Consider the following 16206-nt stretch of genomic DNA (forward strand, 5'->3'; position numbering starts at 1 on the left):
CAGACGGCCGCGTGTTGCCAGTTTGTGCCGACAGAAGGAAGAGAGGCGAGGTTAAAGGAAGTTCTGGGTTTCAGTTTGTGTGCATGGCTTTGTTTTGTGTGGTGTATGTGTGGAGAGTGTTGGTTGCTGCTGGTCAGAGAGGCTTTACGGAAACATCCACACAACAAAACATTAGTGTGTGTGTGTGTGTGTGTGTGTGTGTGTGTGTGTGTGTAGAAACCTTTTAATGGTTCCACCCAGTTAAAAGTCAGGGGAAGCTCATTTCTTGGTACTTTGTATTTCTGTGTGTTAATGTCCTAGTGGTATGTGCACAACTCTTACAACTGCACACACAACGCATTCTCATGAACGGGTTCGTATGATATCGTACGAAAACTTGCACACCAGTTCGTATAATATCTTAAGCCTACTACACACCGAGCCGATAATCGTCCGTCTGACAGTCTGGGAGGTCGCTGACTCGAGTGTGTTCGGTGTGCTCCGTGCCGTCGTCCGTCCGAGTGGCCGTCGGCCTTCATTTTGGCTGATTTGACATGTTGAATCAGAAGGCGGGCACTGCCGGCAGTCGGACTCAAATGACCCATCTGATTGGTGGAGCGCTAACCAGGAAACTGGGAGCGGGATGAGCGTGACTAGAGTCTCTCAAAACCTGACCTTCTAAACTGACCTTTGTTGATCTGAAATGAAGACAGATTCAGCAGCTGCACGGCCTATTTCTCTCTTACAATGTTTTCAGAAACACGTTTCGGTGAACTATTGTAGTCCAATATGAGATCGTATTCTCTTTCCAAGCCCTGTGTTTTAGGACCCAAACATCCCCCCCGACCTCGTCCCTACGAGGATCTTCACGCTCTTATACAGCAGCAGTCAACGTGCTGCTGACAGTAATCAAATACGTGGAATACATACCAATTATTGCTTTACTTTTCACAGCTTTATATACGAAGGCTTCATGAGAACAGCCCGACACACACCACTGTTGTTATGAAGATAAAGTCTGTGATAAAGTCTAAAGTTGCACTGTATTTCATTCAGGCAGCCGTAATACAACGTATTAATGTGTAGTTTAGTTTATAAGTGAGCCAATAACAGAGTTCAGCGGCCCCTCTTTAAGAGAAGGAACACAATATAAATCCTATCTCTACCCAGTTTAAAAAGTCAAGATAAATTAATTTCCCAAAGCCCAAGATGGCGTCCTCAAATGTCTTGTTTTGTCCACGACTCAGAAATAATTCAGTTTACTGTCACAGAGGGAGAGAAATAACTAGAAAATATTCATATTTAACAAGCTGGAATCAGAAGTTTCATAAAAAAAATGCCTCAAACCGATTAATTCATTATCAAAATAGTTATATTATCTGTCTCTTTAGCTGCTAAATGCTCCGTTATGTTCACCAGCTCGTCTCTAACTGTGTCAGCTGTCTGATTTTTGGAGGTTCTTAGGGGTCATCCATACGGAAAGCGCTTTTTTGGTGCAAGCGCTACGTTTTTTTGCGTCGTTTTGGCCGATCGTCCAAAGCGAATCCTGTAAAGCGCACCGCCTGAAGGCGCACTTTTTGAAACCTGGTCCCAGGGTGAAAAAATTAATGAAACGCCCAGCCCTTGCGTCTTCGTATTGACGAGCGGCCGCATACTAGCGTATCGATGATGTCCTCTGGACGGAGACCAGTGAAGGACATTAGAAGCTCTTTTCCGGTGATGGCTGAGCGTTACTGAGCAGCCTCCAACTGAGCTTGAAGGCGTAGATGTGACGTGAGCAACCTGTCTGAAAGTTGGAAGTCTTCTGGTAGCTGTGCCAAGAGAAATCTCAATCATTCCCAATCTAGCAGAGACGGAGAGCGTAGGTATATGTAAGGAGATAACATAGACACAGGCTCATTATTGATCACTAAAATGCTAGTTAACATTAGTAATTAAACTCAAACAGCTGATGGAAGTCCAAACTGCCTGAGAGCTTCTCCTGTACTATACGGTAACTCCTCTACTATGAGACAGGAAGTCTCGTGGTTATGACCCAATCGTTAATCGCCTATTGTTATAAAAACGTCTGCTACGGAGCCATAACGTGAGGTACAAGGTAATGGAGCCTTTTATACATTGTCGTGTTTCTTTAGAAATAAACAACGGACAAATAGTCTTTAAACGCTTCAGATGTAAAGGTACTCTCTGTCAAAGTGACGTCAGAATGAATGGGAGTCAATGGGATGCTAACGGGATGCTAACGGCAGGTGATGGCTTGGTAGCATCAAAATGGCGCCGTAGGAGGTTCGAGCTCTGAAGCGAAGCTTACCCCCTGTATATAAGCTTCATGCGCATGCTCCACCTCTTCTTCTCCGTTTTTGGGGAATTTCTGGAGCAGAAACAGCGCCACCTACAGGCCTGGAATATCACGTAGCGTGTTGAGTCATTCACAAATGGATCCGTTTGGACGCTAATATTCTTGAAACGCTGCCAGGGAAGACGGGGAAACAAAAAATAGTTTTGGTACGTGTGGACGTGGCCTTAAACTACACAGAAAACATTCGAAGGGGAAAGGAATCACCAGCTGCCTGCTCTGTAATGGTCTGAGTGTTGAGTCTTTGAGTTTTACGGACAGCTTTTACAGACTGCTGTCAGTTTATTCACAGAAACCAGGGAAGACGATGTGGAAACCAGTCGTTGAATTGAAGAGAGAGAGAGAGATTCTGTACGTCAGTGGTGACTGATATAAGCAAACCTATTTGTTGAGGATGTTTCCACATCTATCACCGTCCTCCCGCTGCCCTTTGATCCCCGGAGAGCTCTCTGATTTGGGGGGTGGAGGTCGGAGCCGTCTGCCTCTCTGTTGTTCCGTAAACTCGCCCCGTTGTCCTCGCGGTACATGACAGAGGAGAGGTGGGGAAGGCCAGCGGTGGAAGAAGTATTCAGATCCTTTACTGCAGTAAAAGTACTAATACCACACTGTAAACATACTCTGTTACAAGTAAAAGTCCTGCATTTAAATGTTACTTCAGTAAAAGTCTGTAAAAATCTTCAGGAACATGTAGTTAAAGAATTAAAAGTAGGAAGAATCCTCCCAGTTTAGGAAGAGTTAACGATCCAAACAGTCAATCACCTCTCTGTCTCTTTCTGTCTCTTTCTTTCTGTCTCTTTCTGTCTCTTTCTGTCTCTTTCTTTCTTTCTGTCTCTGTCTCTTTCTTTCTCTCTCTTTTTTTTTCTCTTTCTTTCTGTCTGTCTCTTTCTGTCTCTTTCATTCTCTTTCTGTCTCTTTCTGTCTCTGTCTCTTTCTTTCTCTCTCTCTTTTTTTCTCTTTCTTTCTGTCTGTCTCTTTCTGTCTCTTTCATTCTCTTTCTGTCTCTTTCTTTCTGTCTCTTTCTGTCTCTTTCTTTCTGTCTCTTTCTGTCTGTCTCTTTCTGTCTCTGTCTTTGTCTCTTTCTTTCTTTCTTTGTCTCTTTCTGTCTCTTTCTTTCTGTGTCTTTCTTTCTCTTTCTTTCTTGGATGGATGGATGGATAGGTAGGTAGGTAGATGGATGGATAGGTAGGTAGGTGGATGGATGGATGGGTAGGTAGGTGGATGGATAGGTAGGTGGATGGATGGATAGGTAGGTAGGTAGATGGATGGATAGGTAGGTAGATAGATAGGTAGGTAGGTAGATGGATGGATGGATAGGTAGGTAGATGGATGGATAGGTAGGTAGATGGATGGATGGATGGATGGATAGATAGATAGATGGATAGATGGATTAATGGATGGGTAGGTATATGGATGGATGGATAGATAGATGGGTAGGTAGGTGGATGGATGGGTAGGTAGGTAGATAGATGGATGGGTAGGTAGGTGGATGGGTAGGTAGGTGGATGGGTAGGTAGGTGGATGGATGGATAGATGGTAGGTAGGTAGGTAGGTAGGTGGATGGATGGGTAGGTAGATGGATGGATAGGTAGGTGGATAGATGGATGGGTAGGTAGGTGGATGGATAGGTAGGTAGACAGACGCTAGGGGTGTCACGATTCAATATAGATTTTCAGGCTCTAGATTCCATTCAAAATCGATTTTCGATTCAAAAACAGCATGTAAATGTAGTTACTTCCCCTTTTTTTTCAAAATAAAAAAATATAAATAGATTTTTGGAGTTCTATGAATCGATTTTGAATCGGTAGAGCTTGAATCACGATTCAAATGTGAATCGTTTTTTTTTTTTTTTTTTGTGCACACCCCTAATAATGGCAATATACACGGAGAAATACATCAACAGATAACATAAAGACAAGCGTAGACACATAGAAACACATTTACGACAGCGACACCGGGTCTAAACACACGCAGTGCTTTGGACAGCTGTGCTGGTTTTTAATTCAAGATGAAATCATGGCTGAAATCAACGCAGTCATGTTCCCATCACGTGAACCCAAACAGCTAATCTCAACTTTGTGAAGTCCTGTTGTAGTGGTGTCTTAACGTTGTCCTTTTGCTGTTGTGTTTGTATACTCCAGTGTTAGGTTTTCCTTCTGACAGAGATGTTACTGACTGGTGTTCTCCTCAGGACGCTCTTCTGCGAGCCCATTGGACGACAGCCTTAAGGACATCCCAGACGTGGCCCCCTGTCGCAAGCGGCGCTTCCGCCACCTCGAGGCGCCGGACGCCGAGCCCCAGAGCTCCCAGAGAAAGAGGTACACGACTGCACGTAACGGCTTTACCAGAATCAGAATCAGAAAAGGGTTGAAATGTTTTTTAACGCTTTAAACCTTAGGCTTAGGTTTTGCCCCAAACGAGCCCGCTCCATTGTTCCTTTTCAGTTTCCGGGGTCCTTCTGCTTCTTTTTCTCCCTCGGGGAAAACACGACCGCGTTGCATTGTGGGATACGGGAGTCAACTGTAGGGTACATGGTATGTACACTCAAAATAGCTGTGCATTTTGGGTATTTTATAGTGGACTATATAGTGAATGAAATGAACCGCGGAGAACTCAAACAGCACTACAAAATGAGTAGAAAACACGATTTCTCCACGACTATTTCCGTTAAAGGGAGCGGTTTCGAACAGACTTGCTGTTTGTTTTTGACAGTGTGTGAGAAGTAGTTCCTCCTGTTTTGTGGTTTGAGTTCATGCCCGTCTCAGAGCGGTTTACTGGCTCTGCAGCTCGTAAACTGCTCGTAATTTTGCCCTCAGATTTGTTCATTTAGCCGGGTGTGACAGCTCCAACTCCAATCGCACAACAAGACACAAAACACATATTTAATCTATTTTAAAATGTACTTTATTGTTGAGATTTTGAGTGAAAATACACCTCCCTTCTTTACTGTCGAACAGAAACACGAAAGACGGAGAGATGATCTTGTTTATGATATTTTTCCTTTGGCTTTACGTCCTCCCCCGTCCAGAGCCGGCCCTAACCATGTAGGAGCCCTTGCCATTTCTTCATATATTTGTCACTTTTTCCGACGTTTTTTTCGTCTTTTTCAACATGTCATTTGTCGTAATTTTTCAACATTTTGTCTTTTTCTATTTACTTTTCGATGACGTTTTGTCATTTATTTATTTTTTACGCTTTTTTTTAACCTTATCTTTAGCTTTTCTTTACTCATTTGTCGTTTTTTATCAACATTTTGTCTTTCGTTTTTACATTTGTCTTTTTTAACGTTTTTGCCCCTTTTTCGGCATCTTTTTGTAATGTTTATGCCGCTTTTTTCGGCCTTTTTCTTCCTTTTTCCTTCATTTGTTTTCTCTTTTTGAACATCTTTTCCCCCTTATCTCTAACTTTTCTTTACTCATTTGGACTCCCTGCGCCCCCAGCATTCACCTTTTACTGCCTCTGCCACAGGCCGGCCCTGCCCCCATCCTCTTCCTCTCTCTCTCTCTCTCTCCCTCCTTGAATGTGGAAATTAAACATCATAAAGGTTTCCTGTCAGGGTCTTCTTTGTCTTGAGTTAATTGCCCCCAATCCTCAGCGTCTCTCTTTGGACCCAAACATTAGGACGGTTAGAGGTTGCTCCCAAAATTGACATTGAGCTGCACGTGAAGTACACACAAAGCTGAAAGCTCATTCACACTGACTGACTGCAACACAATCAGTGACATGAAGGAATGCGGGGCAGCAAAGTGTGTGTTTCACTGAGACCACACACACACACAAACACACACACACACACACACGCACACACACACACACACACATATATATATATATATATATATATATATATATATATATATATATATATATATATATATATACACACACACAGACATACACACACATAGACAAATGCACACACAGACATACAAATGCACGCTACACAATCACATACACGCATACACACGCACATACATACACACAAACACACACACATAGACAAATACACACACAGACATACAAACGCACACACACAATCACATACACATACACACACACACACACACATACATACATACACATACATACATACATACATACATACATACATACATGTGTGTGTGTATATATATACACACATACATAATATGTGTGTGTATATCTACACAAGCACACATATACACACACGTACATACACGCACGCATGCAAACACTTGCACACACACACACACACATATATACACATACGCACATATACATACTCACGCACGCAAACACTTGCATGCAAACGCACACATATATACACCTATACATACACACACACAAGCACGCGCACACACACACACACACACACACACACACACACACACACACACACACACACACACCGTGTTTCCAGGGTTGTTCCTCAACAAAAACTATGATGAAATATGATTTCACAACCTTTTTTCCCCCCACAAGAACACGAAAGAAAAACTGAATAAAAAAACTATCTCTGAAAACAAAACCTATGATGTATGAAGTTCTTAATAAACAGAAACAAAACAATAAGGAGAAACACGGACAAATGGACGAATAAACTAGTTCTTATTTTGATGAGAAGCCGCCTTCTTCTTTCCATCACTCAAACTTCATTGTTCTTCAGAAGTTGGTTTAACTGTTTAAAACCGTTGCGATCATATGCAGCATCTTGCATGTCAGTCGTGTGTCTCTGATAACGAACAAGCAATGTTTCCGACTCTTGGAAAGAAGGAAAAACGAGATTATTAAGATTATTGACTTAATTAATGGGAAATTAAACAAGAAATGGCCCCAAAAACTAGTTTTGCAAGACAGTTACTAAACTAGTTGATTTTGGCGTTGCTGGTTTGAAGGCAGTTAATAAACATAACTTTAACACTGTATTATTATTACCTTCGCCTAGGAGGTTATGTTGGTCTGTCTGTCGGCCTGATTTTTATGAAACGTGGTGGAATTGTGTAGCGTGGGCCGAGAAAGGACACACACATTTTGGAGCGTATCCAAATCCCTGTGCAGATAGATGAATTATTTCCCACTTTCGGGAACATTGCGAGATATGGCGTTTTGTTTTGCATTAATGTGGTGTCGGAATAAGCAGAAAAAAATTGTCCATGACTCATGAAAACTCACACTGCATTAACAGTGCTAACATGGCTTGGCGGAGGGCTCGATGGTGTTTTAAGCCCCCAACGTCGACTTCAAGGCACCTAACCTTAACCCTAACCCTCGCCTAACCCTAGTGCCTTCCATGCAGCGCTGCCTGGAAGATGGCGTTGGGGGGCTTAAAACGCCTGGCGGAGGTCTGCCCTCTCCAAGCGCCCTTCTAGCGTGTATATACTGTATGTATGTGTGTATATATATTTCTATTAATAATATCATTTAGAATAATTAGTCATAATTAGGGATAGACTGATTATCGGCCCTTATAATTTGCAGATTCTCTGTATCTGTGTTTTTTTGCCTGATAACCGACAGTTTATCTGTGATTTAACTGTCATATTGTGAGCTGCTAAACTGTTTCGTTGTTGAAAACGACGGCAATAAAGATCTATTCTATTCTAACGTTATGGAAAACTGGACTGGCGTTAAGATCTGAAGCTGGCAGTTTCAAAAAAGACGCCGAGTATGTGAAGGTGTAAAATGGAGAGGACCAGCAGTGTGAATTTGTTCCAGTGTCCGAGCTGGTTTGTCTGTAGAAAACTCCCAGCTGTTCACCTTTAGGGCGTTATCACATTAACAACATTCCTCCTGAGAGGGGAAAATCAAATTCAGCTCTCGGGAGTATTTATTGGTGCTAAAGGAGCAGCGTTGTCCTGCAGGTTTATGATTTCTGCTGCTAGTCTTCTCTTACGGTTTTATCTCTTTAAGCACACAAACACATGCTGCCCTGGCTTTAGGCGCAGCAGCTGGGGGCGAGCACGCTGGTGGAGCTTTTCCACTCTGGACTTTATGTGGAGACAAAGCCCCCGCTAATGAGTGTGTGGAAAACATCAGGAGGCTGCATCATGTTGTCATATGTCCATGTCATCATCTTTGCATTTGTATCAACCGTAGGCCTATTAGTCAGAAGAATGTTAAAGATTTGGTTCTCCAAAATTCTCCCCACTGTTATACCAATTTTCAAGGTTCTTTACTTGTCATGTGCACAACAGTAACAGAAGTCAGGCTGTTTTCATGGACCATTGGTACATATAGCTACCCTGGAAATCCAGAGTTCTCGCTAGAGCACAATTGTAAGTAGCTCAGCGAGTCACTCTGACATTCAGTAATGATGCTCATTAACTATGCCCTTGTAGCTGAGCTGCACCAATCACATCGGTGTATCTGATATAGGCGGGCCGGAGGCGAGCTAAACAGACGACGACAGCGCTGCGACATCGAAGTCATTAGTAAACATTGCAAGATGGCTACGGATGAACACCAGTTGTTTGAAACGACTTTGGCCGCTACAATGAACGAGTTAGACTTGGCTTTTTATCTAAAAGAGGAACAAAAGACGGAGCTCCAATCGTTCCTTTGCAACAAGGACCTTTTTGCTGATTTGCCGACCGGATACAAGAGTTTAATCTACCAGTTAGCTCCTCTGGTAGCTAAGAGTTTAATCTGCCAGTTAGCTCCTCTGGTAGCTAAGAGTTTAATCTGCCAGTTAGCTCCTCTGGTAGCTAAGAGTTTAATCTGCCAGTTAGCTCCTCTGGTAGCTAAGAGATTAATCTACCAGTTAGCTCCTCTGGTAGCTAAGAGTTTAATCTACCAGTTAGCTCCTCTGGTAGCTAAGAGATTAATCTCCCAGTTAGCTCCTCTGGTAGCTAAGAGTTTAATCTACCAGTTAGCTCCTCTGGTAGCTAAGAGTTTAATCTACCAGTTAGCTCCTCTGGTAGCTAAGAGATTAATCTACCAGTTAGCTCCTCTGGTAGCTAAGAGTTTAATCTACCAGTTAGCTCCTCTGGTAGCTAAGAGTTTAATCTCCCAGTTAGCTCCTCTGGTAGCCAAGAGTTTAATCTCCCAGTTAGCTCCTCTGGTAGCTAAGAGTTTAATCTACCAGTTAGCTCCTCTGGTAGCTAAGAGATTAATCTACCAGTTAGCTCCTCTTGTAGCTAAGAGTTTAATCTCCCAGTTAGCTCCTCTGGTAGCTAAGAGTTTAATCTCCCAGTTAGCTCCTCTGGTAGCTAAGAGTTTAATCTCCCAGTTAGCTCCTCTGGTAGCTAAGCGTATGGGGCTCTGGACTAGAGTCCCGATCGGGCCAAATTTTTCTGTCCGAACCCGGCCCGCGTCCGACAGAACCGTGACCGAGCCCGGCCCGAGCCCGACACAGTTAAAATCTCATTTTTTTCTCATATTAATGACACATGTACGTTTGTTTGTGTGGAAAGCTGTTATTAGGCAACTGTAGGAAGGCATTCGGAAATGGCAACAGATGAGGTCATCAGCGCATACGGGGCAACAAGCTCACGTTAATAAGCTGTTAAAATGTTCAATGTGATAACCTTCACTGCTTGCTTCGTTTCCGACCGTGATCAGAAAACCAGGGGAGACTCGGTACCTCCAGAGCCGCCGTTACAACATGAATAACTCTGCTCCGGTCGCATTTACACGTCTGCTCCTCTTTCTCTATCTCTCTTCTGACCAGCTTCCACATAGACACACACAGACACATGAGCTCTCTTAAAGGAGTCGCAGCACCATTTTACAACAAATGTCTTATCACGCTGATGTGACCGAGCCCGGCCCGAACCCGACCATAATTTCCAAATATCTGTCCGAACCCGGCCCTGTTTTTTTTTTTAAACTTTCAAAAATTAACAATAATTTGGAGGCCCCCCCTGCGTTGACTATGATGACCCCCTAGGTGTCCCAGACCCCCTGTTGAAGATCCCTGATTTAAGAGATGTTAACTTTCAAATCCTTAAGCTTAGGGCTGCACGATTATAGCCAAAATGATAATCATGATTACTTTGATCAATATATATATATATGTGTATATATATATTCCTCCTTTGTTGAAGGATACTATGAAGGAGCCGTTTCAGCTGTTGTGCGACCACTTTCCAAACATGCGCGTTTGCCGTGAACGGATACAGGCAAAGCAATTTTCTGTTCACATTAACGGCGCATGTTAAAATCCGGTGCCAATATAGGGCACCGGTGCCCGGTATCTATCGGACGAAATAGCGAAGCGGATTACGGTGCCACTTAAATGTCTGCGTTGCTCTGATGCTCCAAAACAGACGTTGGAGGCAACAGAAACATCGTTGCATGTCACGCTAGTAAACACTAATAACATGTTATACAGCAGCTAACGTTAGCCTACCGTTAGCTACAGTAAACACTAATAACATGTTATACAGCAGCTAACGTTAGCCTACCGTTAGCTACAGTAAACACTAATAACATGTTATACAGCAGCTAACGTTAGCCTACCGCTAGCTACAGTAAACACTAATAACATGTTATACAGCAGCTAACGTTAGCCTACCATTAGCTATTGTAGTAACTGGATTATACACGGCTAAAATGCTGACAGCTAAACGGTGTAGTGTGGCTGTATTTCACTGTAGAGGATTCCAACAGCGGGACGTACAACAGTCTGCCGCTAAAGCTAAGAGCTAAAAGACTCAAACTAGCTCTGGTCACTGCTGTTGTCTGAAAAACAACACAGACGGGACTAAATGTTGTGTTTACTGGTAAACTGGTAAACCTCCTTATGACGACTGCTATCTGTTGTGGAGTTTTCCTCACGTTACTCCGTCCTCTGTGACTGTCTACATCTAAGCTAAGCTGCACGGTGCAGGGAACAACTCTGATTGGCTCATGGAGGCACGTGATCAGAGAGCGGTTTACGGAGCTTTCTATGAACTGAATGAAGCATTTTAAATATCGCTCGATCACGTGAATTTGATCGTGGGAAGCCCAAATCGTGATCGTGATTAAAATGTAAGCTGCTCAACATTTTCTCCTTCTGCTTAAATATTAGAAACACTAATGCAAAAAAACAGAAAACGACAAGACGTCTAAAAATGTGGCGTTGCTCCGTTATTTCTGAGACCAGAAGTGTGGGCGAGTTTCACTCTGACGTTCTGTCCAACAGACCGGCGACCGTTTCCACCGTGTGACATATGTTTACAATGTTTGGTCTTTGACAAAGTGCAGTGTCAACGCAAGGTAAACAAGTGGAAAATGCTGCAACTTCACCCCAAGTCGCAGTTAACAGTCTACCGAACTATAGGTGTGAAAGCGCCCTTAGATTGCCTTGTAGGAAAATAATGTCCCCATTCTTAATCCTGCCTAAAGCTCTAAATAAAATGAAAGGTGTTGCCGGTGTATCCAGGCTGAAGACATCTCCCAGATAGAGATCTTAAAAGCCTAGATACCACCAGAGTAAAGTGGGAAAATGAACCAACCCTTTGATGATCTTGGATATTGGTGAAAGCCATTATTCTCAGGTCTGAACACGATGCAGCGGGGGGGTTTCTATGGGAGGTCTAAGGACACGAACTGGACAGCCAAGTCAGTCAACTTGTCTCAAAGAAACAATTATGCAACTCTCTTCTTTTCTCTCTCTGTTGTGTCTTTAGTCTCTGTATCTACTCTCAAAGTCAGACCGTCACTCGGCTCTGAAGCGCTGTTGCTGCACATCCAAAAGAAACTCACAATGCCAGCGCTTTTACTCCACTATCTCCCATTTGCCAGTTTTCTTTTTGGATGTGGCCAGTTAGAAAACATTCCAAAGACTTGTCAATCTGACGTTGTTTGTAACAGAGGGCGGATAAACTGTGTCCAAGCTCCTCCGAGAGCCAGCGACTGTAAACTGTGCCACATGCAGATGGCCGTAAGTGGTGCCATGCATCCCCAGCTGCTGGCAAGAGTCGATATTGGTGCCCATTACCTCTTAGCTCTGACTGCTCCAACAAGAAGCAGCAGTGAGCTGTTGAGCAGCTGTGGTTGGCTGCAGAAGCTGCCTCCCTCTGAGCTGGCAGCCAGCGGCCGCAGAAGAGAAGCCTTTGTCTGCGAAGGTGGCTGTTAATGCGGGGGGTTCAGGGCTCCTGGCAGTCCGACACCCACCCTGTTGTTTTTTTATTCCATTTCCATCACTACTCAACTAATCTGTTACCTCCAAAGCCTTTCTGCCAGGCTGAACCATTTGTACATAAAGCTACGAAAAGTAAAGCACTGTAATTGGTCTGTATTCCACATATTTATTACTGTCAGCAGCACATTCACTGCTGCTGTGTAAAGCGTGAATTATACTGGCCGCAGCCCAGCTGGCGCGCAAATGTGACGTCATGGAATCACCGTAACTATTTATACCCGCGCTGGTGGTCGCGACACTAGTTGCAGTCTTCTCCTGAACAGAGGTGGCGCTAATGAGGAAAGGCTACCGACTTTGCCCTTTCTACGGACTAGAAAAAGAAGATAAACAACGGCAGAACTGGCAGCAGCATTGACGTCAGTGCTTCGATTTGATTTGATGACCTACTTCGTCGGATCAAGCCTTTCATTCGCCATAAAAGAACTCATCTTAACCCAGTAAGTTTACAGGAGAGACTTGCAGTCACTCTGAGATTTCTGGCCTCCAGCTGCACAGGAGCTCGTTCATGCTTCTCGTTTCAACTTTGACGTGCGGCGCTGAAAAAAATAGTGGTGAGTGGTGCACGACCTCGGCTCGCGCGCTATAAATCCGGGCGTGCCGGCAAGATCTACGTAATTTTTACGTCACGATGGCACGCGCCAGGTTGGGAACAGCCAGTATAATTCACGCTTAAGAGCGTGAAGATCCTTGTAGGGAGGAGGTCGGGGGGTGTTTGGCTCAGTTAAAGAAAGTGAGTTAAAAGAATAGTTCCAGTTAACTCCCCCTAAAACCATAAACTGTATTTTTTACATTTCTTTGTGTACAGATTAAACATACAAGTGTTAATCGGTAATCTTTAGAGTTGCTGGTAGGTGTCTATTTAGCTTTGGACAGAGTCAGGCTAGCTGTATCCTTCTGCTTTCATTCTATATGCTAAGCTATGCCAACCACGTCTTGACTCCAGCTCCGTATTTAACACACAGACATGAGACTAAAATCCATCTTCTCATCTCACTCTTTGAAAGAAATCTAATAGGTTGAACTGTTCCTTTAACAAAACAAGTCTCTTTAAGTTCCTCTTGGACACTTTGTTAGAAAATGAGTTTTGATTTCTTAAATATCCGGTTGTTGATGCTCAAAAGTCTAATGTTTGACTCATTGTAGTTCCAGTTAACATGTCCTTGAGATATAATCGTTTGTGTACTCAAAGGACAGTTTTCCCATGAAAAGAAACTTGCAGTGAAACACTCTCTCTCTCGCTCTCGCTCTCGCTCTCTCTCTCTCTCTCTCATACACAGACTGGTTCTGTAAACTATCAAACATCGCTCCTAGCCATCAAAGATAATCACTACAAGGCCTGAGACTGCTCGTGCCTCTAATGTGTTTAATACGGAGAGTTGTGTCCCTCCAACATGATCCAACTCAGCTGTAAAATCCATGTCCAAAACATTTGTAGAACATTTGAATGGAGTTTGTGTACGTTTCTGCTTATGGGTTTCTGTCAGAGGAAAGAATCCATTTAAGCTGCTGTTCCCAACTCTACAGGGTTACAGGATTAATCTAAATCTCGCGACATGACCAAACCGTTTTAGAACATTGCAGGAAATGTTGCAAAGGTCTGAACCGGCCCGTCTCAGCTCGACTCAAACCGGCTGATCGGGTCGCTATTTCTATGTTACGAACTGTCCGATGGCGGAAGTGGCAGAGTTTAAGACGGAGGCTCAACGAGCGCCCACGAACACGGTGTGTGGTGGAGCGAGCTAGAGACTAGTGACTGACGAGAGGCGTTAGAACAAAGCCGTGAATCTGAGAAATAATTTTCTCAGATTTATAACTTGCAGTGCAGCTGTAGCAAGTTTCTTACTATCACTAACGTTATCCACATTTATATTTAAAAGCAACAAATGATATATCCAGCTACAAAAAAACCTGAAAGTCAGAAGTTAGAACGGAAGTACAGAGAGTCCTCTCTATGCAGATGATGCACCGTCTTGTCCGGCAGGTTTCAGAAGACCGCAAACCGGCTTGCAAGTTTCAACTCGTCTCGTCGCTAATATTTGGTCTGAACTGAGTTCGCCTCGGGTCCAACGGGTTGCTGGGCGTAGGCGCCGATACCGTTGGCGCTCCGCTAATACTGAGCAACCACGAAGCTGATCGCGGTTATGTGTCAGTTAAACTTTTCATCTCAATCCTATCCTGAGTTCAAAGAGCCTTGCCTACTTTACGGCTTTGTTATCGAGTTGATAGACTGATGGCGCGTTCGTGTCGGCCGTCTGAAATGCAAACATTTTTTGACTACTTTTTGATTTTTTAAAGGGCGTGCGCCTGTGAGCATTCAATAGGGAAGCAGATTTCATACAATAACATCATTGATGATTTTGCATCAAGGAAGGCCAGAAAGGTCAGGTTTTAGTTTGTGTTTTCTGTTCTTAGTGCTATAGTGTAACAGTTAGTCTCTTTAGTGTGTTTTCACATTTGTGTGATGAAGGATTTGTGCTATTTAGAATATTTATTCTATATTTTATTTGTATATTATTCCTAATATTTTATATTATTGTTGCTCTCTGGTGCTGTTAAAATTTTTATATATCTGATTGTATATATTTTTGGCATATTTATTTATTTATTTTTATATATATTTATATATATATTTTATAACAACATAAGTGAAAGAGAAAATTATATTTCTCAATTGCACAAATCCTTAGATCCATTAGAACATTTGAAAAACACACTTAAGAGAATCCAGTTATTTAACATTACAACAGGAAACACACTTCTTAATAATAATAATAATAATAATTATTATTATTTATTATAATAATAATAATAAGGGGGTCTCGCCCTGGGTGTAATTCAATGTAGAACCGCCCCTGTCCTCGACGTTCCACTTCCTGGATTGCTCCGTTGGCGACAGAAAGTCTGCCGGATTTCACTCATTTATGACGGATATCCGTCCCCTTCCTCTTCCTTTGTGTTGGCGTTCTAACCTCCGGCTGATTTCTGAGGACTACGGTTACCTCCTCCTCAGATCTCTGCAGGGTAAATCCAGACAGCTAGCTAGACTATCTGTCCAATCTGAGTTTTCTGTTGCACGACTAAAACAACCTTTGAACGTCCACATGTTCCACCAAAACAAGTTCCTTCCTGAGGTTATTTAGCAGAGGCACCGTGGCTCCGTCCGGAGCTTAGCCCCGCCCACGATGATTGTGATTGGTTTAAAGAAATGCCAATAAACCAGAGCACGTTTTTCTCCCATCCAGGAATGCTGTGTGGACTAGCCAGACCTTCCTTTGCAGCGCTGTGGAGGAAGGTCTGGCAAAGCGAGACTATGTATTTTATATTTCTCTCTATTATCATAAAAAAACTGGATGATTTTACTAATGAAACAATCAGAAGAAGTAAGAGTTGCTGTTGATATTCAATGAAACTAAATTCTATTCATCTCCATTGTTCTGTGGAAGAGTAGAAATCTCAGAGACATATCTACAAACTAAAGCCAACACAGTATGCATGGACATACCACTAAAAGGAAATTAGGTTTTTATGATGTCATTTGGTGCTCCAAACCTTTTTAAGTGACAACTTTGGGGTTTATTTGGACAAAACTAATCCTTCTGCTGCAGCTTGTTCCAAGCCAAACCACTGTTTAGTTTCTTAAAAAATGGCACATAATTTGTTTTGATGTCACCAGACCAGCTCTGTGTGGGGGCTCCTGAGTGCCCGATGCATGAGATTAACCTCACCTCTCGGGGTCGAAACCGCTCTCGTCACATTCCTCCCTCTG

General features: G+C 43.0%; 1 protein-coding gene across 2 annotated transcripts in view; it reads left to right on the plus strand.

Annotated features, from left to right (window-relative positions):
* The window catches only part of xrcc4 (X-ray repair complementing defective repair in Chinese hamster cells 4), a 46350-nt gene that overhangs the window by 24338 nt on the left and 5806 nt on the right, over positions 1-16206 (plus strand). For both annotated transcript variants that reach the window (XM_078271284.1, XM_078271285.1), the window contains one exon: positions 4524-4650. In XM_078271284.1, coding sequence (XP_078127410.1) covers positions 4524-4650 — 127 coding nt within the window. The remainder of the gene's footprint in view (positions 1-4523; positions 4651-16206) is intronic.

The sequence above is a fragment of the Sander vitreus genome, chromosome 16 (genome assembly GCF_031162955.1).
Source record: "Sander vitreus isolate 19-12246 chromosome 16, sanVit1, whole genome shotgun sequence".
In the NCBI taxonomy this organism is placed as follows: domain Eukaryota; kingdom Metazoa; phylum Chordata; class Actinopteri; order Perciformes; family Percidae; genus Sander; species Sander vitreus.